Here is a 25,583-nt window from a genome sequence, read left to right on the forward strand (position 1 = left end):
ATTTATCAAAGTTTGAGCGGACATGATACGATGTAGCGTATCATGTCCGCTTCACATCGATAAATGCCAACAGCATACACTGTCGGCATTTATCATTGCACCAGCAGTTCACCAGAACTGCTTGTGCAATACCGCCCCCTGCAGATTCGCGGCCAATTGGCCTCTAGCAGGGGGTGTCAATCAACCCGATCGTATTCAATCAGGTTGATTTCTGTCTGCCGCCTCAGAGCAGACGGACAAGTTATAGAGCAGCGGTCTTAAGCTTGATAATGCGGCCCCATAGTCTTCACCTTTACATATGTACTGTATATGTCCTTATACATTTGTAAATGTGTACCCTGTTGAATGTATACTGCCTCTCCAAAATGATTTTAATGAATCAATACCACATATGTTAACAACACCTGTAGAATGTCTCCAGTGGCCATTTCACAGTGTTTAACACAGGTGCAAAAGAGCTGAAAACATTGTGATTGCTGAGCAGGTTTTGGTTCCAAAGGGCAGATACGGCTTTTTCAGGCCCAAAAAACAGCAAAGATGCGGCTCCCGATAGTTTTTGATCGAGGCTGTTGTTAAGCAAAGTGAAGACATCCGATTGGTTAATAAGGCTTCTTTATTTTAGATATGGACCAGGTTACACTATATTCCTATATACAAGATCATATACAACTGACATGATATTAATAAAACACACATTAGCTTCTACTCTCTTTGCTTTTAAATATATATATCAAGTGATTGACTTAATATCTTACCATATCAGTCAGGGAGTGGGATGCCTGAACATAGACGGAAACTTTCTGCAAGAGAAAGAAAACGTGTTATGTGAAATCACAGAGGACATTTTTAGGTCTAAACCATAAAGAGAGGAGGCTTCATTCACCAAACTAGACCAAACTAGACGAACATCATTACTTTCCTTCTGCGATTTCCATATTGCCAAGTATTTTTATAACTTCAACTGTTAGAAGTCAATATAAAGCAGACGTTCCCAGCTAATAAAAACAAAACATACTAACCCAGAGTAATAAGAAATATAAGTCTACTGTGTGTTGCCCTTTCTCTTTTGTCCCATCATTTGCTGACTAGGATTTGGACCAGGATGCTGAGGCAGAGCCATAGTTACCAGTGGGTGGAGCCTCAATGGCTTGGTTCAGAGTCAAGGCACAGTTGGGGAGTCTTTAGTTTTATATTTTAAAACTTAGATATTAGAAGGAAGGGGGAGCAGCAGGACAAATTGGAACCACCCCCACAACATGTGAAACTGTTAGAAGTGCTGCTCTGCTGACATTGAGGGGTTAACAACAAGCTAGAGGATAGGTTGGCTACTGAGATTAAAGGGACAGTATACACCAATTTTCATATAACTGCATGTAATAGACACTACTATAAAGAGTAATATCCACAGATACTGATCTAAAAATCCAGTATAAAACCGTTTAAAAACTTACTTAGAAACGCCCAGTTTAGCTCTGTTAAAAATGTAGCTGGAACACTCCCCCCTCCCCCTTCCTTTGCATATGAAAAGACTCTTTACACAAACAGGAGCGAGCTGGAGTAGGTATACATCAGTATTCTCCTAAAACATTGGGGCTTGGTTAGGAGTCTGAAAATCAGAGCAATGTTATTTAAAAATAAGCAAAACTATACATTTAAAAAAAACCTGTATGGGCTATATAAATGGATTATCTATAAAACATTTATGCAAAGAAAAATCTAGTGTATAATTTCCCTTTAAATAATGGTATATTTATTGTCGGTATTAAAAGACAAACAGATAAAGAGAGAAGGAAAATGCTGCAAATCTGCTAAAGGGAAATAAAACACAAAATGCTTATTTCATGATTCAGATAGAGAATACAATTTAAAACAAATTTCCAATTTAAGTCTAATATCAAAGTTGCTTCATTCTCTTGGTATCCTATTTTATTTCACACATTAAAATACAAAATAGAAAGTGCAAATTTGAAATATAATAAAACTTAAAAGACAAAATCTGAAGTATAACGTAATATAAAATACAAAGCACAAAGTGTAAATGCAGAACTCTCATGTCATGCAATACTATATTGCAATGGGCATGTCTCTCCTTCACATCCACACATGCAGGGAACGCCCCTTGTACATTAGAGCACACTCTGGCCTAGATTACAAGTTTTGCGTTAGAGGCTGTGAGGTGCTAATGAGCAGTTTTGTCTCACCGCTCACTTACCTGCAGCGCTGGTACTACGAGTTTTCAGAAACCCGTCGTTAAAAGACAAGAAGTGAGCGTTGAGCAAAATTTTGCTCATTACCGCACTCCAATACCAGCGCTGCTTAAGTCAGCGGTGAGCTGGTCGTATGTGCTCGTGCACGATTTCCCCATAGGAATCAACGGGGAGAGCCGGCTGAGAAAAAGTCTCACACTTGCAAAAAAGCAGCGTAAAACTCCTTAACGCAGCCCCATTGATTCCTATGGGGAAATAAAATGTATGTCTACACCTAACACCCTAACATGAACCCCGAGTCTAAACACCCCTAATCTTACACTTATTAACCCTAATCTTCCACCCCCGAAATCGCAGACACCTACATAATAATTATTAACCCCTAATCTGCCACTCCGGATACCGCCGCCACCTACATTATATGTATTAACCCCTAATCTCCTGCCCCCAACATCGCCGACACCTACATACTATTTATTAACCCCTAATCTGCCGCCCAATATGTCGCCGCAACCTACCTACATTTATTAACCCCTAATCTGCCACCCCCAATGTCGCTGCCATTATATTAAAGTTTTTAACCCTTAAACCTAAGTCTAACCCTAACACCACCTAACTTAAATATAATTACAATAAATCTAAATAAAACCTACTATCATTAACTAAATTATTCCTATTTAAAACTAAATACTTACCTGTAAAATAAACCCTAAGATAGCTACAATATAACTAATAGTTACATTGTAGCTATCTAAGGGTTTATTTTTATTTTACAGGCAAGGTTGAATAGTTATTAAATAGTTATTAACTATTTAATAACTACCTAGCTAAAATAAATACAAAAGTACCTGTAAAATAAAACCTAACCTAAGTTACAATAACACCTAACCTTACACTATAATTAAATGACACCTAGATTACGAGTTTTGCGTTAACAGGGGTGCGGTGCTAACAAGCAGTTTATGCTCACTGCTCACTTACAGACAACGCTGGTATTACGGGTGTTTACAAACCCGGCGTTAACCGCAAAAAAGTGAGTGAAGAGCAAAATTTAGTTCCACCTCTCACCTCAATACCAGCGCTGCTTACGGTAGCAGTGAGCTTGCTAAACGTGCTTGTGCACAATTTCCCCATAGGAATCAATGGGGGAGAGCCGGCTGAAAAAAAAACCTAACACCTGCAAAAAAGCAGCGTAAAGCTCCTAACGCAGCCCCATTGTTTCCTATGGGGAAATACTTTTTATGTCTACACCTAACACCCTAACATGAACCCAGAGTCTAAACACCCCTAATCTTACACTTATTAACCCTTAATCTGCTGCCCCGACATCGCCGACACCTACATTATATTATTAACCCCTAATCTGCCGCTACGGACACCGCCGCCACCTACATTATACTTATGAACCCCTAATCTGCTGCCCCCAACATCACTGACACCTACATTATATTTATTAACACCTAATCTGCCGCCCCCAATGTCGCCGCAACCTAACTACATTTATTAACCCTTAATCTGCCGCCCACAACGTCGCCACCACTATAATGAAGTTATTAACCCCTAAACCTAAGTCTAACCCTAGCCCTAACCCCCTTAACTTAAATATAATTACAATAAATCTAAATAAAATTACTACAATTAACTAAATAATTCCTATTTAAAACTAAATACTTACCTATAAAATAAACCATAAGCTAACTACAATATAACTAATAGTTACATTGTAGCTAGCTTAGGGTTTATTTTTATTTTACAGGCAACTTTGTATTTATTTTAACTAGGTACAATAGTTATTAAATAGTTATTAACTATTTAATAACTTCCTAGTTAAAATAAAGACACATTTACCTGTAAAATAAAACCTAAACTAAGTTACAATTACACCTAACACTACACTATAATTAAATAAATTACCTAAACTAAATACAATTAATTACAATTTAAAAAAATGATCTAAAGCACGAAAAAAAAAAACACTAAATTACAGAAAATAATAAAATAATTACAAGATTTTTAAACTAATTACACCTACTCTAATCCCCCTAACAAAATAAAAAAGCCCCCCAAAATAAAAAAAAGCCCTACCCTACACTAAATTACAAATAGCCCTTAAAAGGGCCTTTTGCGGGGCATTGCCCCAAAGTAATCAGCTCTTTTACCTGTAAAAAAAATTACAAATACCCCCCCAACATTAAAGCCCACCATTCACACAACCAACCCAACTCTAAAACCCACCCAATCCCCCCTTAAAAAAACCTAACACTAACCCCTTGAAGATCACGCTACCATGAGACGTCTTCACCCAACTGGGCAGAAGTGATCCTCCAGATGGGCAGAAGTCTTCATCCAAGCCTGGCAGAAGAGGTCCTCCAGACGGGCAGAAGTCTTCATCTAGACGGCATCTTCTATCTTCATCCATCCAGCGCAGAGCGGCTCCATCTTCAAGACATCCGACGTGGAGCATCCTTCTCGGCCGACAACTAAAGACGAATGAAGGTTCCTTTAAGTGACGTCATCCAAGATGGCGTCCCTTCAATTCCGATTGGCTGATAGAATTCTATCAGCCAATCGGAATTAAGGTAGGAAAAAACCTATTGGCTGATGCAATCAGCCAATAGGATTGAACTTCAATCCTATTGGCTGATCCAATCAGCCAATAGGATTGAGCTCGCATTCTATTGGCTGATCCAATCAGCCAATAGGATTGAACTTCAATCCTATTGGCTGATTGCATCAGCCAATAGGATTTTTCCTACCTTAATTCCGATTGGCTGATCTTGGATGACCTTGCAACAATGTATCATGAAACACAGCACTCACTGCACAGCCAGGAACAGGTTTACCAAACCCAGTATTGATATATAGAGACAGAAATCGTTCCAGCTGGTGCAATAAAAAACTTTTATTTGTGCAAACAGGGATAAAGAAGCGACGTTTCAGGCCCACACTTGGCCTTTTCTCAAGCTTAACCAAACATTAGTGAACAAACATTTAAATAGCCCTAATGGCACCAAATATTGTGATTAAAAAGTGATGCAATGCTGCCCTCTAGTGGATAACCATCATTTAGCATACAAATATGTATCAAAGTGCACATTAATGGCCTCCATCCTGCCACCTAGTGGATCAACATCATATTATTAAACAGTTATATCTCTCATATCATATGTGAAAAAATCCTTATTCTATATTAAAAATTAATCAACATTACAAAATTGCATATTAATAAAAAATATATTAAAATACATTGAGAATTTCATTAATGCTTTTAGTAACCACAATATATTGAATTAAAAAATATATCAAGTGTATCCTAGATGTATCAATCATATTTGATATAGTTATTCAATCAGTTAACTTCATCTTTATTTTGATTTTCAATTCATCACTATATGGATGCACTCATATAATTGGTCAATATTGGCTATTCAACATAGTGTATCTATTTAAATTTATAGAGACATTTAATCTCATACTAATTAATATTTACATTAGAATGCACATTCATTTATATAGTATAAGGGACAGCCATGGGGTCCAATGTCGCCCCTACATATGCCAACATATTTATGATTAATTTTGAAGAGTTGTTTGTCTATGAACATCATTTATTTAAACAATATGGCGCCACCTGGTGGCGTTTCATAGATGATGTATTTGGCATATGGTATGGCGACATTGGATCCCTATTGGCATTTGTTGACGATTTGAATTGTTCAGTTAATGTTATAAAATTTACTTTAACATACGATGAATGCTCAATCTAATTTTTGGATACTAAAGTATATAAAGGGGTGGATGGTTTGAAAATTGATATTTATTCCAAACCTACTGATAAAAATAACACATTATGGTTTGAGAGTTTTCACCCACCCACCACCTTTAAGGCTGTCCCGAAAAGTCAACTCTTTAGGGTTGATAGGATCGTGTCAGATCCTACCATTAAGGAGGTTCGCCTAAAGGAAATGTCAGATAAATTTATCTCAAGAGGTTATCCAAAGGCATTGATTGAAGACATAAAACAAGATTTGAGCTTAAATAGTAACAGATCCAAAACAGTAGGGAAAGCAAAGAACATGAATTGTTCTAAAAACTTAGAGAGGATTAAATTTATATCTCAGTATAATACAAGAAGTCACCAAATTAATAAAATCATTCGTAAATATTGGTATATTCTATCTAAGTGTCACCCAGGTATAGGGGCCTTTACAATACCACCTATGTTAGCCTATAAGCGTGGCCCTAATATTAAAGATAAATTGGTGAAAGCAGACATTGGGGCAAAGAAAAAACAAATTCAGGGTACAATAACTGGTCAAAAACGGAAAGGATGTTTCCCGTGTCTATCTTGCATCAATTGCAACTCTATGATTAAGGGTGATACCTTTTGTCACCCATATACAGGCAGAAAGTACTCCATAAATTAATATTTGACTTGTAGGTCAGAATATATTATTTATGCAATTAAATGTCTGTGTTCCTTGATGTATATTGGTCAATCGACCAGGGAAGCACGAGAAAGAATTTCTGAGCACAAGTCAAATATTCGTTGTGGCAAAAAGGATGCTCCAGTGGCTGGACACTTCATAAAGGCGGGCCATAGAATAAGTCAATTACGTTTCCAAATCATTGAAAGGGTTAATACACCTAGAATAGGGGGTGATAAGGAGAATATATTAACTAGGAGAGAAACATTCTGGATCAATGAATTAGGGACTTTATGGCCCAGAGGTTTAAATAGAGAATGTAATTGGACTGCCTTTTGGTGACTGAATAAAATCCATTTTAAATAGAATCCAATAAAATTTAATAAAATGAAATAAGTATAGGACTTTTGTAATATTATACTATATAAATGAATGTGCCTTCTAATGTAAATATTAATTAGTATGAGATTAAATGTCTCTATAAATTTAAATAGATACACTATGTTGAATAGCCAATATTGACCAATTATATGAGTGCATCCATATAGTGATGAATTGAAAATCAAAATAAAGATGAAGTTAACTGATTGAATAACTATATCAAATATGATTGATACATCTAGGATACACTTGATATATTTTTTAATTCAATATATTGTGGTTACTAAAAGCATTAATGAAATTCTCAATGCATTTTATTATATTTTTTATTAATATGCAATTTTGTAATGTTGATTAATTTTTAATATAGAATAAGGATTTTTTCACATATGATATGAGAGATATAACTGTTTAATAATATGATGTTGATCCACTAGGTGGCAGGATGGAGGCCATTAATGTGCACTTTGATACATATTTGTATGCTAAATGATGGTTATCCACTAGAGGGCAGCATTGCATCACTTTTTAATCACAATATTTGGCGCCATTAGGGCTATTTAAATGTTTGTTCACTAATGTTTGGTTAAGCTTGAGAAAAGGCCAAGTGTGGGCCTGAAACGTCGCTTCTTTATCCCTGTTTGCACAAATAAAAGTTTTTTATTGCACCAGCTGGAACGATTTCTGTCTCTATATGATCTTGGATGACGTCCCTTAAATGAACCTTCATTCGTCTTTAGTCGTTGGCCGAGAAGGATGCTCCATGTCGGATGTTTTGAAGATGGAGCCGCTCCGCGCCGGATGGATGAAGATAGAAGATGCTGTCTGGATGAAGACTTCTGCCCGTCTGGAGGACCACTTCTGCCCGGTTGGGTGAAGACGTCTCATGGTAGGGTGATCTTCAATGGGTTAGTGTTAGGTTTTTTTAAGGGGGGATTGGGTGGGTTTTAGAGTAGGGTTGGTTGTGTGGGTGGTGGGTTTTAATGTTGGGGGTATTTGTAATTTTTTTTTACAGGTAAAAGAGCTGATTACTTTGGGGCAATGCCCAGCAAAAGGCCCTTTTAAGGGCTATTTGTAATTTAGTGTAGGGTAGGGCTTTTTTTATTTTGTGCACTTTAGTTAAGAGTTTTATGATACAGCGTTGTAGTGTAAAACTCTTAACTACTGATTTTTAAATGCGGTACCAGGCTTGACAGGAGAGGGTCTACCGCTCACTTTTGGTCAGACTCGTAATACCGGTGCTATGCAAGTCCCATTGAAAATATAGGATATGCAATTGACGTAAGTGGATTTGCGGTATTTCCGAGTCTGGCCAAAAAAGTGAGCGGTACACCTGTACCTGCAAGACTCGTAATACCAGTGGGCGTTAAAAAGCAGCGTTGGGACCTCTCAACGCTGCTTTTTAACCCTAACACACAACTCGTAATCTAGCCGTAAATTAACTAAATTAAATACAATTACCTAAATTAAATTAAATTAGCAAAAGTACAAAAAAAACCCCACTACATTACAGAAAATAATAAACAAATTACAGATGTTTAAACTAATTACACCTAATCTAATAGCCCTATTAAAATAAAAAAGCCCCCCCCAAAATAAAAAAAAACCTTGCCTAAACTAAATTACCAATAGCCCTTAAAAGGGCCTTTTGCAGAGCATTGCCCCAAAGTAATTAGCTCTTTTACCTGTAAAAAAAAATACAAACAACCCCCCCAACAGTAAAACCCACCACCCACACAACCAACCCCCAAATACTATCCAAAAAAACCTAAGCTCCCCATTGCCCTGAAAAGGGCATTTGGATGAGCATTGCCCTTAAAAGGGCAGTTAACTCTATTGCAGCCCAAAGTCCCTAACCTAAAAATAAAACCCACCCAATAAAACCTAAAACTAACCCCCTGAAGATCGACTTACCGAGAGAAGTCCTTATCCAAGCCAGGCCGAAGTCCTTAACGAAGACAGGAGAAGTCTTCATCCAAGCCGGGCGAAGTGGTCCTCCAGACGGGCAGAAGTCTTCATCCAGACGGCATCTTCTATCTTCATCCATTCGGCGCGGAGCGGGTCCATCTTCAAGACATCCCACGTGGAGCATCCTCTTCATCCGACGACTAAGTGACGTCATCCAAGATGGCGTCCCTTAGATTCCGATTGGCTGATACAATTCTATCAGCCAATCGGAATTAAGGTAGAAAAAATCCTATTGGCTGATGCAATCAGCCAATAGGATTGAAGTTCAATCCTATTGGCTGATCCAATCAGCCAATAGGATTGAGCTCGCATTCTATTGGCTGTTCCAATCAGCCAATAGAATGCAAGCTCAATCCTATTGGCTGATTGCTTCAGCCAATAGGATTGAACTTCAATCCAATTGGCTGATTGCATCAGCCAATAGGATTTTTTCTACCTTAATTCCGATTGGCTGATATAATTCTATCAGCCAATCGGAATCTAAGGGACGCCATCTTGGATGACGTCACTTAAAGGTACCTTCATTCAGCTTTAGTCATTGGATGAAGAGGATGCTTGAAGATGGACCCACTCCGCACCGTATGGATGAACATAGAAGATGCCGTCTGGATGAAGACTTCTGCCCGTCTGGAGGACCACTTCGCCCGGCTTGGATGAAGACTTCTCCCGGCTTCGTTGAGGACTTCGGCCCGGCTTGGATGAAGACTTCTCCCGGTAAGTCGATCTTCAGGGGGTTAGTGTTAGGTTTTTTTAAGGGTGTATTGGGTGGGTTTTATTCTTAGGTTAGGGACTTTGGGCTGCATAGGGAATATCCCAGAGCAGAGAAAGTTAATTATATGAGGAAGGCGGCACTCACCACAGACAGGACAGTCCCCAGCGGCAACAGCAGAGCAGTCCAAGGATGAACCACTAGAATGGTCAGGCAGGCAGGGTCTGGCAACAGCAAAGCAGTCCAAGGATAAACCACTAGAATGGTCAGGCAGGCAGGGTTTGGCAACAGTAAAGCAGTCCAAGGATAAACCACTAGAATAGTCAGGCAGGCAGGGTTTGGCAACAGTAAAGCAATCCAAGGGCACACCACTAGAATTGTCAGGCAGGCAGGGTTTGGCAACAGTAAAGCAATCCAAGGGCACACCACTAGAATGGTCAGGCAGGCAGGGTTTGGCAACAGTAGAACAGTCCAGCAGAGTAAGGCAGGTAGAGTAGTCAGACAGGCAGGTTAAGCAACAGCAATTAATCCAGCAGTTTAAGGGTTAAGGCAGGTAGAGTAGTCAGGCAGGCAGGTTCAGTAACGATATGAGGCACAAGAATGAACGATCTGTCACACCCAGGAGCACACAAAGTAACACCTATACTTGGGCAGTGACAGATCATTCTTCATAGATTAAAATAGGTGCAGATTCACGCCACTGAAGTCCGCCCAGCATCCGGAGCATGCGGCGATGACGTCAGTGCCGCACGCATCCAGAGCCGACACTGCCCCTGACAACAAGCAGGGAAGGAGACGCCGTGTCCCTAGCAATGGCTAGAGCGGCGCGGCGTGACATAGCAACCCTCTCAAGGGTTCCCTCCGGGAACCAGAGTCGGCCTCAAAGGATGAGCAGCATGGAATCTGGAGACCAGAGATGTAGCATGCACATCACGGGCAGGAACCCAGGAACGATCTGCCATGGAGTAACCTTTCCAATGTATAAGATACTGCAGTTGTCTGCACCTGTATCTGGAGTCCAGAATTTTAGCTACTTCATATTCAGGGTCACCATGAACCAAGAGCGAATGAGGAGGAATTCGGAGCCGGGTATATCTATTTTTGATGTAAGGTTTAAGTAGTGAGATGTGGAAGACTGGATTATGCGTAGGGTTTTTGGCAGGTCACTTTGTAGGCAACAGGAGACAGTCTTTTCAGGACCTTGTAAGGGCTGATAAACCTAGGCCCCAATTTGTGACAGGGTTGACGTAGACAAATGTGTCGAGTAGAGATCCAAACACGTTCACCCACTGGGATGGCACATACAGAAGCCCTATGACGATCAGCAAACTTCTTATATCTAGAGACAGCTGAACACAGCTGAGAGCGAATACATTGCCAATGTGTGGTGAGTTCAGTGACGTGTTGGTCTGCGGCAGGGACACCAGTGGACTGAGCTGAAAGAGGGAAGACACAAGGTTGATACCCTGCAGCAGTTTGAAATGGAGAACATCGAAGAGAAGAGTGCCAATGAGTGTTTCTTGCCAGCTCAGCTATTCAGACCAGTTGGTATGGTGAGCGTTGACAAAGGCTCTAAGGTAGGCTTCAAGATCCTGGTTTGCTCTCTCAGTTAGTCCATTGGTCTGAGGATGGTAGCCAGACGACAAGGAATCAGTGGTTCCAATCAACTTACAAAAGGCTCTCCAGAAGGCAGAGATCAACTGTGGACCTTTGTCGGAAACCATATTCACAGGAATGCCATGAAGTTGCACCACATGCAAGAGAAAAAGGAACAACAGTTCCTGAGCAGAAGGTAGTTTTGTTAAGGGTATGAAGTGAGCCAGTCTGAATAAGCGGTCCACCACAACCCAGATAACTGTATCGTGGTTGGAAGAAGGAAGGTCCACAATGAAGTCCATTGTTATGTGTGTCCAGGGTCGTTTGGGAATGGACAATGGTTGGAGCAAGCCAGTAGGCAAGGATCGGGGAGTCTTGTTGGCTGCACAAATTGTGCAGGCTTTCACATAATCCTGAGCATCAGACTTCATAGTAGGCCACCATACATGTTGGGAAAGACGCTTGAAAGTCTTAGTCGAACCAGGATGTCCTGAGACTTTGCTATCATGAGCCCAGGCTAGCACAGGGATGCGTAGGTTCAGAGGTACAAAGAGGATATCGGAGGTCATGGGGGCACCTGGAGGTTTACTAGACTGAATATGTTGCAATCCTTGCATAAGGGTGGTATTGATTTGAGCAACCACACAGGAGGGGGGTATGATGTGTTCGATAGGAGCTTCTGAGGAATCATTTGAGTGAGGGAACTGACGGGAAAGAGCGTCTGCCTTCTTGTTCTTGGTTCCAGGAAGATAAGAGACCACAAAGTTAAAACAGGACAATAATAAGGCCCACCTGCCTGTCGAGGATTGAGTCGATGAGCAGTCTCTAGGTAAGTAAGATTCTTGTGGTCGGTGAGAATCTAAATAGGATTGGCGGTGCCCTCTAACCAGTGACGCCATTCAGTCAAGGCCATCTTAATGGCTAAGAGTTCATGATTACCCAGATCGTAGTTCCTCTCAGTAGAAGTAAAGTGTTTAGAGAAAAAGGCTACAGGGTGTGACTTGGAAGTCAAAGGGTCCCTCTGGGTAAGAACTGCTCCAGCCCCTATCTCAGAGGCATCAACCTCTAGATAAACTGTAGGTCAGGATCAAGATGGTGAGGCACAGGAGCTGAACAAAAAGCCTTTTTCAGACAAGAGAAGGTGTTTATGGCCTCAGGAGGCCAATGTTTACAGTCTTTTATTCCATTTTGTCAATTCAGTGAGAGGAGCTACTGTTTGAGAAAAGTTGCGGTAATAATTGGAGAATCCCAAGAACCTCTGCAATTCCTTTAAAGAGGTAGGTTGAGGCCATTCTAGTACTGCGGTGAGTTTAGCAGGATCCATGGCAAAACCCTCCTTCGAGATGACATAACCAAGGAATTGGATTTGCTCTTGATCAAACTCACACTTTTCTAGCTTGGCTACCAAGGAATTCTCTCTGAGGCGAAGAAGCACCTGTCTCACGTGCCTATGATGCTCCTCTAAAGTGGAAGAGAAAACAAGGATATCATCCAGATAAACAATGACAGTGCGGTTGAGGAGGTCATGGAAGACATCGTTGACAAATGCCTGTAAGAGTGCAGGGGCGTTACACAGCCCAAAGGTCATTACATGGTATTCATAATGCCCAGATCTTGTGTTAAAGACGATCCTCTATTCGTGGCCTGGAAAGATGTGAATCAGATTGTATGCTCCACAAGTCCAATTTGGTGAAAAAGTGAGCATCCTGGAGTGAGTCATACAGTTCGGTGATCAGTGGTATGGGATAGCGATTCTTGATGGTTATGTTGTTCAAGGTCCTGTAGTCAATGCAGGGTCTGAGCCCACCATCCTTCTTACTGACAAAAAAGAAGCCAGCCCCAGCAGGAGAGGAGGCAGGGTGAATGAACCCTTTAGCTAGGTTCTCTTGGATGTACTCCTCCATGGATTTGGTTTCAGCCTTGGAGAGTGGATAAGTCCTCCCTTTATGAAGTTGGGCTCCGGGAAAGAGGTCGATCTTGCAGTCATAAGGACGGTGGGGTGGCAGCACGTCAGCTGCTTTTTTCTCAAACACATCTGCAAAGTCTGTGTATACTGAAGGAAGGTTTAAAGGAGTCTGTAAAGTGGCTATGGGAATATGGGGCAGAAAAATGACTTTAGCAAGGCAGGAGTGGAAAGAGGAGGTACCCCAGGAGGCCAGTTGTCCCTCAGCCCAGTCGAACTGTGGATTGTGTACCCGAAGCCAAGGAAGACCAAGGATGACAGGCTGTGCTGGGGAATGAATGACCTCAAACTGCAGCTGTTCAGAGTGGAGAACTCCCACAGTCAGGGTCAGGGACGCTGACTCAAAATGGATCATGCCCAAACCAAGGGGGGTGCCATCCAGGGTGGTTATTTTGAGACAATGTCTTTTCTGCAGAAGAGGCAACCCAGCTTGAATCATAAAACGGTGATCCAGGAAGTTTCCAGCTGCCCCTGAATCAATGAAGGCTTGAGTGTGGACAGTATTCTGAAGGAAGGTAAGGGTAACAGGTACCAGGATCCGAGAGGAGTGAGGGGATTTTGTTGAGACCATGCTTAGAGGTACTCCAGTGTTATCCTCTAAGCATTGGCTTTTCCCGCCCGAATGTCCCAGTCCTTCAGTTGGTGGGTGTTAGATCCGCAATAAAAACATAGTCTCAGTCTCCTTCTTCTCTGTCTTTCAGACTCTGAAGGTTTGAAGGAGGAGAGATCCATGGGTTCCTCTACCGAGGAAACTGGAGTAGCTGAAGGGGTAGCGGTTGCTCTTGAAACTGGGCGAACAGGAGGACGGGAGGGAACAACCCTCCTAGTTCTATCTCTCTCAGCTTGCCTTTCTTGAAAGCATGAGTCCAGATTGATACAAAGCACTATAAAGTCTTCCAAAGAAGAAGGAATATCACGATAAGTGAGTTCATCTTTGATGCATTCATGGAGACCTCTCCTAAAGGCTGCCTTGAGAGCACTGCCATCCTAAATGGTTTCCAGTGCCAAGGTGCGGAACTCGATGGCAAATTGTGCCACAGTTTTATTGCCTTCGCGGAGATCCAGGAGAGAATATTCCGCAGCAGAGGTACGGCCAGAAGTCCCAAACACAGAAGACAAAGCAGAAATGAACTCATCAGCATCATGCAGGAGTGTAGCATTCTGTTCCAATAGGGGAGAGACCCAGGCTAGAGCTTTGTCCTTTAGCAAGGAAATGATAAAGGTGACCCTTGACTGATGAGACTGGAAGGTGTGAGGATCATTGTGGAAGTGCAGCCTGCATTGGTTTAGCAGTCAGTAGTATCTTCATACTTGTCAGGCAAGGGTATCCGGGGTATACTTCCAGAAGCAGAGGAAGAAGTCACAGCACTAGGAGTAGGGGCTGGTGGTGTAGCAACAGGAGCGGCATCCCTCGCTGCAACTAGTAAGGAGAGTTGAGCGGCAATAGCCTCTAGCTTGGAATCCATATTCTGCAACTGTGTGGTATGGGTTCCCAACATCTGTCCCTGAAGATAAACAGCTTGTGCCACCTCATCTGGCTACATGGCCCAAGTATAATGTAACGCTCGTGGGATACTCCTCTATCAGACCAAACTCAGCCAGTAGTCTTGTTATCCCGGCGTCGAGCCGGAATGATAGGGAATATCCCAGAGCAGAGGAAGTTAATGAGATGCGGAAGACGGCACTCACCACAGGCAGGACAGTCCCCAGCTGCAACAGCAGAGAAGTCCAAGGATGAACCACGAGAATGGTCAGACAGGCAGGGTCTGGCAACAGCAAAGAAGTCCAAGGATAAATCACTAGAATGGTCAGGCAGGCAGGGTTTGGCAACAGTAAAGCAGTCCAAGGATAAACCACTAGAATAGTCAGACAGGCAGGTTCAGCAACAGCAATTAATCCAGCAGTTTAAGGGTTAAGGCAGGTAGAGTAGTCAGGCAGGCAGGTTCAGTAACGATATGAGGCACAACGATCTGTCACACCCAGGAGCACACAAAGTAACACCTATACTTGGGCAGTGACAGATCGTTCTTCAGAGATTAAAATTGGCGCAGATTTGCGCCACTGAGGTCTGCCCGGCATCCGGAGCATGCGGTGATGATGTCAGCGCCGCACGCATCTGGAGCTGACACTGCCCCTGACAACGAGCAGGGAAGGAGACACCATGCCCCTAGCAACGGCTAGAGCGGTGCGGCGTGACACAGTGTACATAAATATTATTTGCATCAAGCAATCAATGGGCAGAAATATAAACCTGCATATTATGATAAACAGAAACATTTTTGAAGGATATATATTCATCTTTAAATATATCTAATCATACACTCTACCTATATACTCTTGTAGGGTCTAAGATTTACCCACTAAGGGTTTCCTAATATACATCAAAGTATAACACCTCTTTCTCATACGTCACTGTCATCCTATTGGTTGAGTTTATAATAGGATGACAGTGAAGTATGAAAAAGAGGTGTTATACTTTGACTCAGTATATTATGAAACCCTTAGTGGGTTTCTAATATGCACATTTATACTTATGCACATTGATTGCTTAAAGCAAATAATATTTATGTTACACTATTTTAGTATTATTACTCTGATGATACACATGATAGTTGACTTCAGGTGATATAAAAGCAATTGCTGAATTTGTTTATACACTGTTGAGGATCGCCATGACAATGGTTTTGGCTCCAAATTGTTCACTGGGGGTGGGGTTATGAATATTTAAACACGATTGTTTGTTTGGTTTGTTTGTCTGAGAAAGGGGAGTGTGTCTCCAAAACGTCACAAGGTATAAAACCACCTTTTTGAGTGCCTCCCTCAATTTGATATATATATATATATATATATATATATATATATATATATATATATATATGTGTGTGTATATGTATATATATATATATGTGTGTGTATATGTATATATATATATATATAAAGAAAACAATTTTCTAACTGAAGAACATAGGAATCTTAAGTATTTCTAGTCAAAACACATTAAAACTAATTAATAAAAAAAAGTATATTGCATATTTCAAAGTATTTGACTGGGAAGGTCTCAAATATATATATATGTGTGTGCAAATATGAGTGTGTATATATATATATATATATACATTTATGTGTGTGTATATGTACAATATGTATGTATGCACATACATATTTACACATATAAGCACATTAACACACATATATATATATATATAGACATGTATACATATACACATACACATATTTAGACATATATACAGTATATACATTGGAGCCCTTTCCAGTCGAACACTTTGCCATAAACCATATCCCTTTGTAACCCTTTCAAAATCTATTTAGCAATGTTAAACTGATATTTTTTAATAAAAAATTGTTTATTTGGGTGTAATACTTTAATATGTTTTGATGTGTTTTGCTAAACTATGTTTTTTTTAATCTATACACTTTACTTCAGATCTCACTAATTCTTCTAGCTCTATTTGGACTTTTGCTCGAGCTCAACCTATAACTTTCAACTTGTTATATCAGCGCTATTTAGTGTGGTCATGATATGCATTGAAAGTAATGGATGCGCGAGAGTGATGTCAGCCATGCTAAACCATCTCCAGGAAAATCGGATTTACTATGAACTTGTAAAATCAAGTTAAAAGCTAATATTAGCGCGGTCCAGTAATACTGCTTATTGTATCCCACTCTATCATTAGCGCGCCACTTGTAATCTAGTGCAATGAATAAGAGATTATTTTACAACAAGCTCTCACATATATGGCACTCCTAATATATATTTTTAAACTATGAAGCTCAACAAATACCTTATCTTTTTCAAAAAACACTTCATCCTTAGAACAAGGGACTCTGTTTCCAATCCAGTTTGAAGCATTATCAAAATTTGTATTTGGGATCCACTCTTTGTAGACAGTATCAGTGTGTTCAACTATGAAAAGAAATAAATATATTAAAACAGTAATTATATTTTATAATAAAAATACAATTTTAATAACCTGTAAAACTCTATGATATTAATTTAATTATATATAATAAATAGACTGTGTACACGTGGTGAACTGTGGAATATAAATGGTAACATAGTTGTATTTGTGTATACGTAACACAACCATTACTCTCTTATCTTTACAAGCCAGGAGTTTTCTATGGATTAGGTTGAAAGATGGAAGACCATAAGATTATGGCGTTTACTGTGTTTTCTATGGCTGATGGAGTCGTGAATGTGATAAAAAATTCAATGAAAAGAAAAACTGTATTATTAATGAGGCATGAAAAAAAGTATTTCTTAAATAAATGAGCAATTAAGTGCCGCATTGCTAGAGCTTTGCAAGCAAAATAAGGAGTTGATCACACATTTGAGCCCACTTCAGGTTGGTACGATCACAATCTGACATTTTCATTGTTGGGAGAATTTGGTTCATTATTATTTTGGTGAAAATGAGCCCATGCTTAACAGGTGCAAGTCGGGCTGGTCGCAATCCAAATTCTAAATATACATTTTTTGGGGAATTTTTACTTCCAGAGCTAAAAGGGCTTGAGAGTTCTTCAACAAAGCTTTCAAATGTAGCATTGGTTTTATAAATGCGCAAAACTGACCTAACCCCCGAAATATTGCATGATGCAAGGAGCCATCATTACCAAACTGATACCGGTGCTAGCTGCTCAATCAATTAATGTTCTTTAATAATAATAACCCACCAAACACACATACACACTACTGATAATACTCCTGTTCAGATCCCTTAAAAAGACATGCACACATATCTATAGTTTTGGAGCACAACAGGTTTATTGGACATGTCACTAAATATCCTTACTACACAAAGGGATCAATCAATAACCTGTGATGTAATCGCTAAAACCACAAAGTTGCTATTTTGTTTTTTCTTAAAGGGATATGAGACCCAAAATGTTTGATACACAAAGAGCATGTACTTTTAAACAACTGTTTAATGTACTTCTATTATCTAATTTGCTTCGTTCTCTTGGTTTTCTTTGTTGAAACGAATACCTAGGCTCATGACAAGCAAAGCATTACTGGGAGCTAGCAGCTCATTGGTGGATGCATCTGGTCATTGGCTCACTTGATGTGTTCAGCTAGCTCATAAAAGTGCATTGCTGTTCCTTTAACAAAGGATACCAAGAGAACAAAATTAAATTGATAATAGAAGTAAATTGGAAAGTTGTTTAAAACAATGTACACTATCTGAGTCATGAAAGACAAATGTGGGTTTCATGTTCCTTTAGTTCTGCACATTTGGTTTTTGGATTACAAAATTGGGACATATTTGACAAAGACAAATTATTTTTAAGAGGTAAAAACATTCAGCTGCAGGGGTTTTAACAGCAGAAGCATTTTAGAATTATAATCGCTTGAAAAAAACAAAAACACACAAACAATACCATCCGAAGTTCATAAATTGTTATCTGATAAGCCCCTAAATGTTATAAAAGCATTTCTTAGCAACATTTGTATTGTTTTACATCCCAGCGACACAATCCCTCTAAAAAGGTGTGCAAAGGGTGAGGATCATAGATATTGTTTGGTGGTGCCAAAGTGTGTCATGGTGAATGAAGACGAAGTAGTCCCTGGAAACCGGGAGATTTTTCCTGACAGACCAAGCTGCGGAATGGGTTACAGGCATACTTCCGAACCCATGACAACTCCAACAGGTCTGGGACGGTTGGGAGCTGGTATGCACTATACATATATAGAACAATTACAGTATTATAAAAATGGTTTGTGGCTGCCATAGCATTAGGTCTAGATCCATATTTAAAAAGCTACTGACAGCAGGTTATTCGTAACAGATATATGCAGTCCTGTAGCAAAGCAATATGGAAGAGCACGCTGTAAGGGACCCCTGATCTAGTCCCCACCAGTACAGCAAATATCCAAAAACAGCAGCACTACATGTAAAAAATAAAGTTGCATTTATTGTGAAAAATTCAACACAGTTGTAACACAGCAAAGCATAGCAACAGAACACACCTTAATCATGCTTAAAGTGACATTAAACACTAAGGGGCATATGTATCAAGCTCCGAATGGTCACAAAGACCGCTGCTCCATAACCTGTCCGCCTGCTCTGAGCAGGCGGACAGACATCGCTGCAATTCAACCCGATCGAGTACGATCGGGTTGATTGACACCCCCCTGCTGGCGGCCGATTGGCCACGAGTCTTGCTCGCCGTATTCAGCGAGGTCTGGCGGACCTGATCCACAGTGTCGGATCAGGTCCGCCAGACCTTAATAACTAGAGGCCTAAGGGCGAGATTACAAGTGCCGCGGTAAATCTAAATTTTTTGCTAGTGAAATGCTTTTTCCGCTTCTCAGGATCTGCTCGTATTACAAGTTAAAAAAATCATTATTTTGTGCTAGCGGTAGCCCGAGAAGTGGAATAATCGATAACAGAGTTTCTTTTTGAAGAATCAAATCAGCTAATAGGATGCAAAGGGTACCACTATATAAAACATGTACCTTGCATTTAATCTTCAGTGTGCTGCTGGAGACCGCATGAAGAGGACCCCCGTGTCGATAGTCTGATGTTCTGCACTTCCATTTCTAACAGGAAATGAAAAGCTCATAATTTCAGAATGGAAATACAGGAAAAGGGGACAAAATAAATAATGAAAGTATATTGCAGAGGTTTTTTTATATATATATACGATTTATCATTTTATATTACCATCTCAATTTGTTTAATGTCCCTTTAAGGGGTGTTCCCCGAAATGTTGCTATTATTTGTTGTTGACACTTTTGTTGGATTTTTCACAATAAATGCAACTTTATTCTTTTCAAGAAGTGCTGCTGAGCAGGTTGGACGTAAACATACTGGAGCGCATCATTTGCATGTGTTAAATACATTTCCTCTTTGCTTTACATTGCTTTATGTATTTTATTTCTCATTTTTAAGTTCAATATAAAGACCTTTCCTAAAAGAAACTTTTCATTTTTATCTTCATTAAATGTTTTGATGTTACCATCATTTTACTGTAACACATTGAATGTATTTTTTTTTTTCTGGTTCATTGTTTGATCCTCTAGAGAGAAATAAAGTCAGACTATTTTCTCAAGTGTTTTTTTCTTAGAATTAATGCTGTCTGAATCTATTATTAGCCTGTACCTCTTATATTCGTATTTCCATTTAATACAAATAGAATTCTTATGAGCAGAGATGATAATTCTTGTGAAGCTTAAAACAGATTTAACCTAAAGTGACTGACAAAAAAAAAATAGGAGAGAGGAAAAGAGAAAATCAAAGAAGTATATTCCAATTTGTTAAATGAGATGTTTCCACCTACAGAGTATTTTCACAACACACCACACCACATATTTTTAGAGACAGTCAATACCCTCTAAAACTTTAGTGCCAGTAATCCACAATACCCTGAAATCTTCAGTTTATATATTTTCTATTTTTTTCCTTGGATCCCTGATAGCTACTTCATTAGCTGATTTATTTATTTGTTGTTGTTGTTTTAAATGCTTTATTTAACCTCTTAAGGACATATGACGGAATTTTTCCGTCATAAAACAATTGAGCAAACTGAAAGCTTTGTCCTTAAAAGGTTAAGATATTAACATAACATAGGCAAAGATGGTATACATTCAGTAATAATATATAGTAAGAGCGTTACATAGGTATGGGAGAGTTGAACACAGTTACTTTTGTTCATTAGCCAGATCAAATTCCATAGTTGTACAGAGCATTGGTCCATATGAAATTTGTTAGCGATTTAAACAATATGAATTGTGAACGTGGCGAGTATAGTGTTGTATGTGAGAAGAGATTATGTGTGGGATTTAAGGAATGTGTTGTTTCCATAGTGCTATCTTAAGCTCGTGTGTATCTAAAGTACCAGATTGAAGATGGTGATACTTTTCTAGTTGTAGTAGGTTTTCTACTTGAAGTTCCCATTCTGTTTCTATGGGGCAACATCAGACTTCCAGTGTTTAGGTATCAGGGATTTTGCTCCGTTTATCATAAGTATCAGTAGTGCTTTAGCTATGCTGTTGTTTAGCTTGGGTTGTGATAAGTACAGAAGGATCTTCGGGTCATTTGATAATTGTTCATCTATGATATCTGACATTCGTGTAAGTATTCCTGTCCAGAATTTATCCAGTTTACTGCAAGTCCACCATATATGTGTTGGGTTTCCTATTTCTTCGCATCCCCTCCAACACTTGTCACTAGCTGTTTTGTATATTGTGTGTAGTCTGTTGGGGGTAAGGTACCATCTCGTGAGGTACTTATAGTTTGTTTCAAGAACCTTTGTAGAGATTGAGGATTATTTGGTGATCGTGAAGGCTGTGTTCCAATTTTGTGTGTTATGGTGTCTCCTAGTTCTTTTTCCCATGAGTTGTAGTTTCTGTGTGTCCCCTAACAGTATTTGCTTATATAGTATGGATATTGCATGTCTTGGGGTATTTGCAAGAAAGCATAGGTTCTCAAAGGGTGTTAGTGATCGCAACAGATACTGTTTATAAAGGTGTGTGTTTATATAGTGGCATATCTGTGTGTAAGGGTACCACTGTATGAGGATGTCGGGGTGGTTTTCCTGAATTTCAGCTAATGATCTATGTTTTTTATCTTTTTAGAAGATTGAGATTGTTCTGTTTCTTATATGGGAATTTGAGTCCATTTGTGTCTCTCTATGGTTCCAATGCAATGTTGGGTTGTTGCAGATCGGGTACATTGGGGAAAGTATGTTAGAAATGTTGGTGGAAGTGTTGGTTATTTTATCCCATGTCATAAAACATTCTACTAGATAAAGAACAAATTGAACCCAGCACAACAATCCAATTGGTAAGTCCTCCTGGAGTCACTACCAGAACTCCCAGCAAATGTTAATTAACAAAGGAGAAAGAGGATATCCAAATATGCCAACTTGTGTTTAATGTAATGTATCAGAACATCACAGAGTACAAATTCCATGACGTTTCGGGGCTTACCCCTTAATCATGATTAAGGGGTAAGCCTCGAAACGTCGTGGAATTTGTACTCTGTGATGTTCTGATACATTACATTAAACACATTTTGGCATATTTGGATATCCTCTTTATCCTTTGTTAGTTGTAGGCCTGTGTTTAGAGGGTATCCATGCGGTTATTCCAGCATTGCTCAGTCCCATTATGTGTCTGTCGATTTGGACCCATTGTTTATTCTTATTGTTGCTACACCAGTCTATTAGTCTGTGTAGAGTTATGGCAGTTTTATATGTGTATATGTTTGGTACTCCGAGTCCACCTATGTCTTTGGGAAGGTACATTGTCTGTTTTGCAATTCTAGGTCTGGTGTTTTGCCAAATGTATTGTTCTAGAAGTGATTGAATCTTATCAAGGTAATTGGATGGAAGATGTATGGGGGTGGTTTGAAGTATATACAGGGAGTGCAGAATTATTAGGCAAGTTGTATTTTTGAGGATTAATTTTATTATTGAACAACAACCATGTTCTCAATGAACCCAAAAAACTCATTAATATCAAAGCTGAATATTTTTGGAAGTAGTTTTTAGTTTGTTTTTAGTTTTAGCTATTTTAGGGAGATATCTGTGTGTGCAGGTGACTATTACTGTGCATAATTATTAGGCAACTTAACAAAAAACAAATATATACCCATTTCAATTATTTATTTTTACAAGTGAAACCAATATAACATCTCAACATTCACAAATATACATTTCTGACATTCAAAAACAAAACAAAAACAAATCAGTGACCAATATAGCCACCTTTCTTTGCAAGGACACTCAAAAGCCTGCCATCCATGGATTCTGTCAGTGTTTTGATCTGTTCACCATCAACATTGCGTGCAGCAGCAACCACAGCCTCCCAGACACTGTTCAGAGAGGTGTACTGTTTTCCCTCCTTGTAAATCTCACATTTGATGATGGACCACAGGTTCTCAATGGGGTTCAGATCAGGTGAACAAGGAGGCCATGTCATTAGATTTTCTTCTTTTATACCCTTTCTTGCTAGCCACGCTGTGGAGTACTTGGACGCGTGTGATGGAGCATTGTCCTGCATGAAAATCATGTTTTTCTTGAAGGATGCAGACTTCTTCCTGTACCACTGCTTGAAGAAGGTGTCTTCCAGAAACTGGCAGTAGGACTGGGAGTTGAGCTTGACTCCATCCTCAACCCGAAAAGGCCCCACAAGCTCATCTTTGATTATACCAGCCCAAACCAGTACTCCACCTCCACCTTGCTGGCGTCTGAGTCGGACTGGAGCTCTCTGCCCTTTACCAATCCAGCCACGGGCCCATCCATCTGGCCCATCAAGACTCACTCTCATTTCATCAGTCCATAAAACCTTAGAAAAATCAGTCTTGAGATATTTCTTGGCCCAGTCTTGACGTTTCAGCTTGTGTGTCTTGTTCAGTGGTGGTCGTCTTTCAGCCTTTCTTACCTTGGCCATGTCTCTGAGTATTGCACACCTTGTGCTTTTGGGCACTCCAGTGATGTTGCAGCTCTGAAATATGGCCAAACTGGTGGCAAGTGGCATCTTGGCAGCTGCACGCTTGACTTTTCTCAGTTCATGGGCAGTTATTTTGCACCTTGGTTTTTCCACACGCTTCTTGCGACCCTGTTGACTATTTTAAATGAAACGCTTGATTGTTCGATGATCACGCTTCAGAAGCTTTGCAATTTTAAGAGTGCTGCATCCCTCTGCAAGATATCTCACTATTTTTGACTTTTCTGAGCCTGCAAGTCCTTCTTTTGACCCATTTTGCCAAAGGAAAGGAAGTTGCCTAATAATTATGCACACCTGATATAGGGTGTTGATGTCATTAGACCACACCCCTTCTCATTACAGAGATGCACATCACCTAACATGCTTAATTGGTAGTAGGCTTTCGAGCCTATACAGCTTGGAGTAAGACAACATGCATAAAGAGGATGATGTGGTCAAAATACTCGTTTGCCTAATAATTCTGCACTCCCTGTATAGTATTCTTGGGAGAATATTAATTTTTGCTACATTTATTCTTCCTATCCAAGATATAGTTTTATTTTTCCAGCTTGATAAGTCCGCTATCAGGGTTTTTTCCAATTCTTTATAATTAGCTTGGAATATAATTGTGGGGTCTGGGGACAAAAATATGGCTAGGTACAGCAGTTTTGATTTTTGTCTCTTGAGATGGCAGTTCGGTGTAAGCTGAATAAGGGTTTGTTCTTCATATGATATGTTTAACATTTCAGATTTTGTGACATTTAGGAGTAAGTTGGAGACTCGCCTAAAGTCTGAAAATGTCTCTAGCGTCTTTGGTAATGATGTTTCCATGTTGGAAAGTGTAAGTAGAACATCATCAGCATAGAGTGCTAGCTTGTGGTCTGTTTCGTTAATTTGTATACTCGTATATTGTCGTTTATAATCTTCTGTGCCAGTGGCTCTTTGGATAATGCAAACAAAGCAGGGGATAATGCCTTGTGCCATTACTAATATGAAATTTATTGGATAAGAGGCTGTTTACTTTAACTTTAGCTGAAGGGGAGGAGTATAATGAGAAAATATGTTTAATTAATTTTTCGCCTTTTGCATTACTGCTTGTAGGAAATGCCAGTGAACTCGGTCGAATGCTTTTTCTGCATCTGTAGAAATTAGGACTGTGGGGGTATTGTTATTTTTGGCATGGGATATAATTTGTAATGTTTTCAGGGTGTTATCCCTAGCCTCTCTTCCCGGGACGAATCCTACTTGGTCATTGTGTATTCATTTGGGGAGGTATTTGTTGATTTTGATGGCTAATATTTTGGCAAAAATCTTTATGTCCGAATTCAGTAATGATATAGGGCGGAAATTTACTGGTTTGTTTGGTTGCTTCCCTGGTTTCGGCAGGACTGTAACGTGTGCTTCTAGCATGTTTTCTGAAAATCCCCCTTAATTTAAAAGTGAGTTAAATGTGTTTGCTAGAGGTGGCGTGAGATGGTGGACGTATGTTTTGTAATATTTCATGCTTAGACCATCTGGTCCTGGGCTTTTTCCACTAGGCATGCTTTTTATTGCTTTTTGTATTTCTTCTATTGTTATCGGTGAGTCTAAACTATCTGCCTCTTGGTTATCTAATGAGGGTAGGTCTAAGTCAGATAGGTATTTCTTGATGTCTTGAGGCCTAGTTGTATTTGTGATGTTATATAATTTGGCGGAGTATTGCCTGAACACCTCAGCTATGTTTTTACTGTCTTTATAGGTATCTCCTTGTTTATTCACCATAGAGTATATGTGAGAGTTAAATTGGTTTCTTTTGAGTGCTTTTGCCAATGAGGAACCAGTTTTGTCTTTTATGTCGAAATATTTTTTGTTTCATTAATGCAGATTTTTTATTTTTTTA

At 39.6% G+C, this 25,583-nt stretch overlaps 1 protein-coding gene across 1 annotated transcript in view; it reads right to left on the bottom strand.

Annotated features, from left to right (window-relative positions):
* AMN (amnion associated transmembrane protein) overlaps nt 1-24,688 on the bottom strand; it is a 156,440-nt gene extending 131,752 nt beyond the window's left edge. The window contains exons 1-4 of the mRNA XM_053706927.1: nt 24,366-24,688; nt 18,888-18,949; nt 17,055-17,176; nt 756-800 (exon numbers count right to left, since the gene is read on the bottom strand). Coding sequence (XP_053562902.1) covers nt 756-800; nt 17,055-17,176; nt 18,888-18,949; nt 24,366-24,688 — 552 coding nt within the window. The remainder of the gene's footprint in view (nt 1-755; nt 801-17,054; nt 17,177-18,887; nt 18,950-24,365) is intronic.
* Between the last annotated feature and the right edge of the window lie 895 nt (nt 24,689-25,583).

This window comes from Bombina bombina, chromosome 1 (assembly GCF_027579735.1).
Source record: "Bombina bombina isolate aBomBom1 chromosome 1, aBomBom1.pri, whole genome shotgun sequence".
In the NCBI taxonomy this organism is placed as follows: Eukaryota; Metazoa; Chordata; class Amphibia; order Anura; family Bombinatoridae; genus Bombina; species Bombina bombina.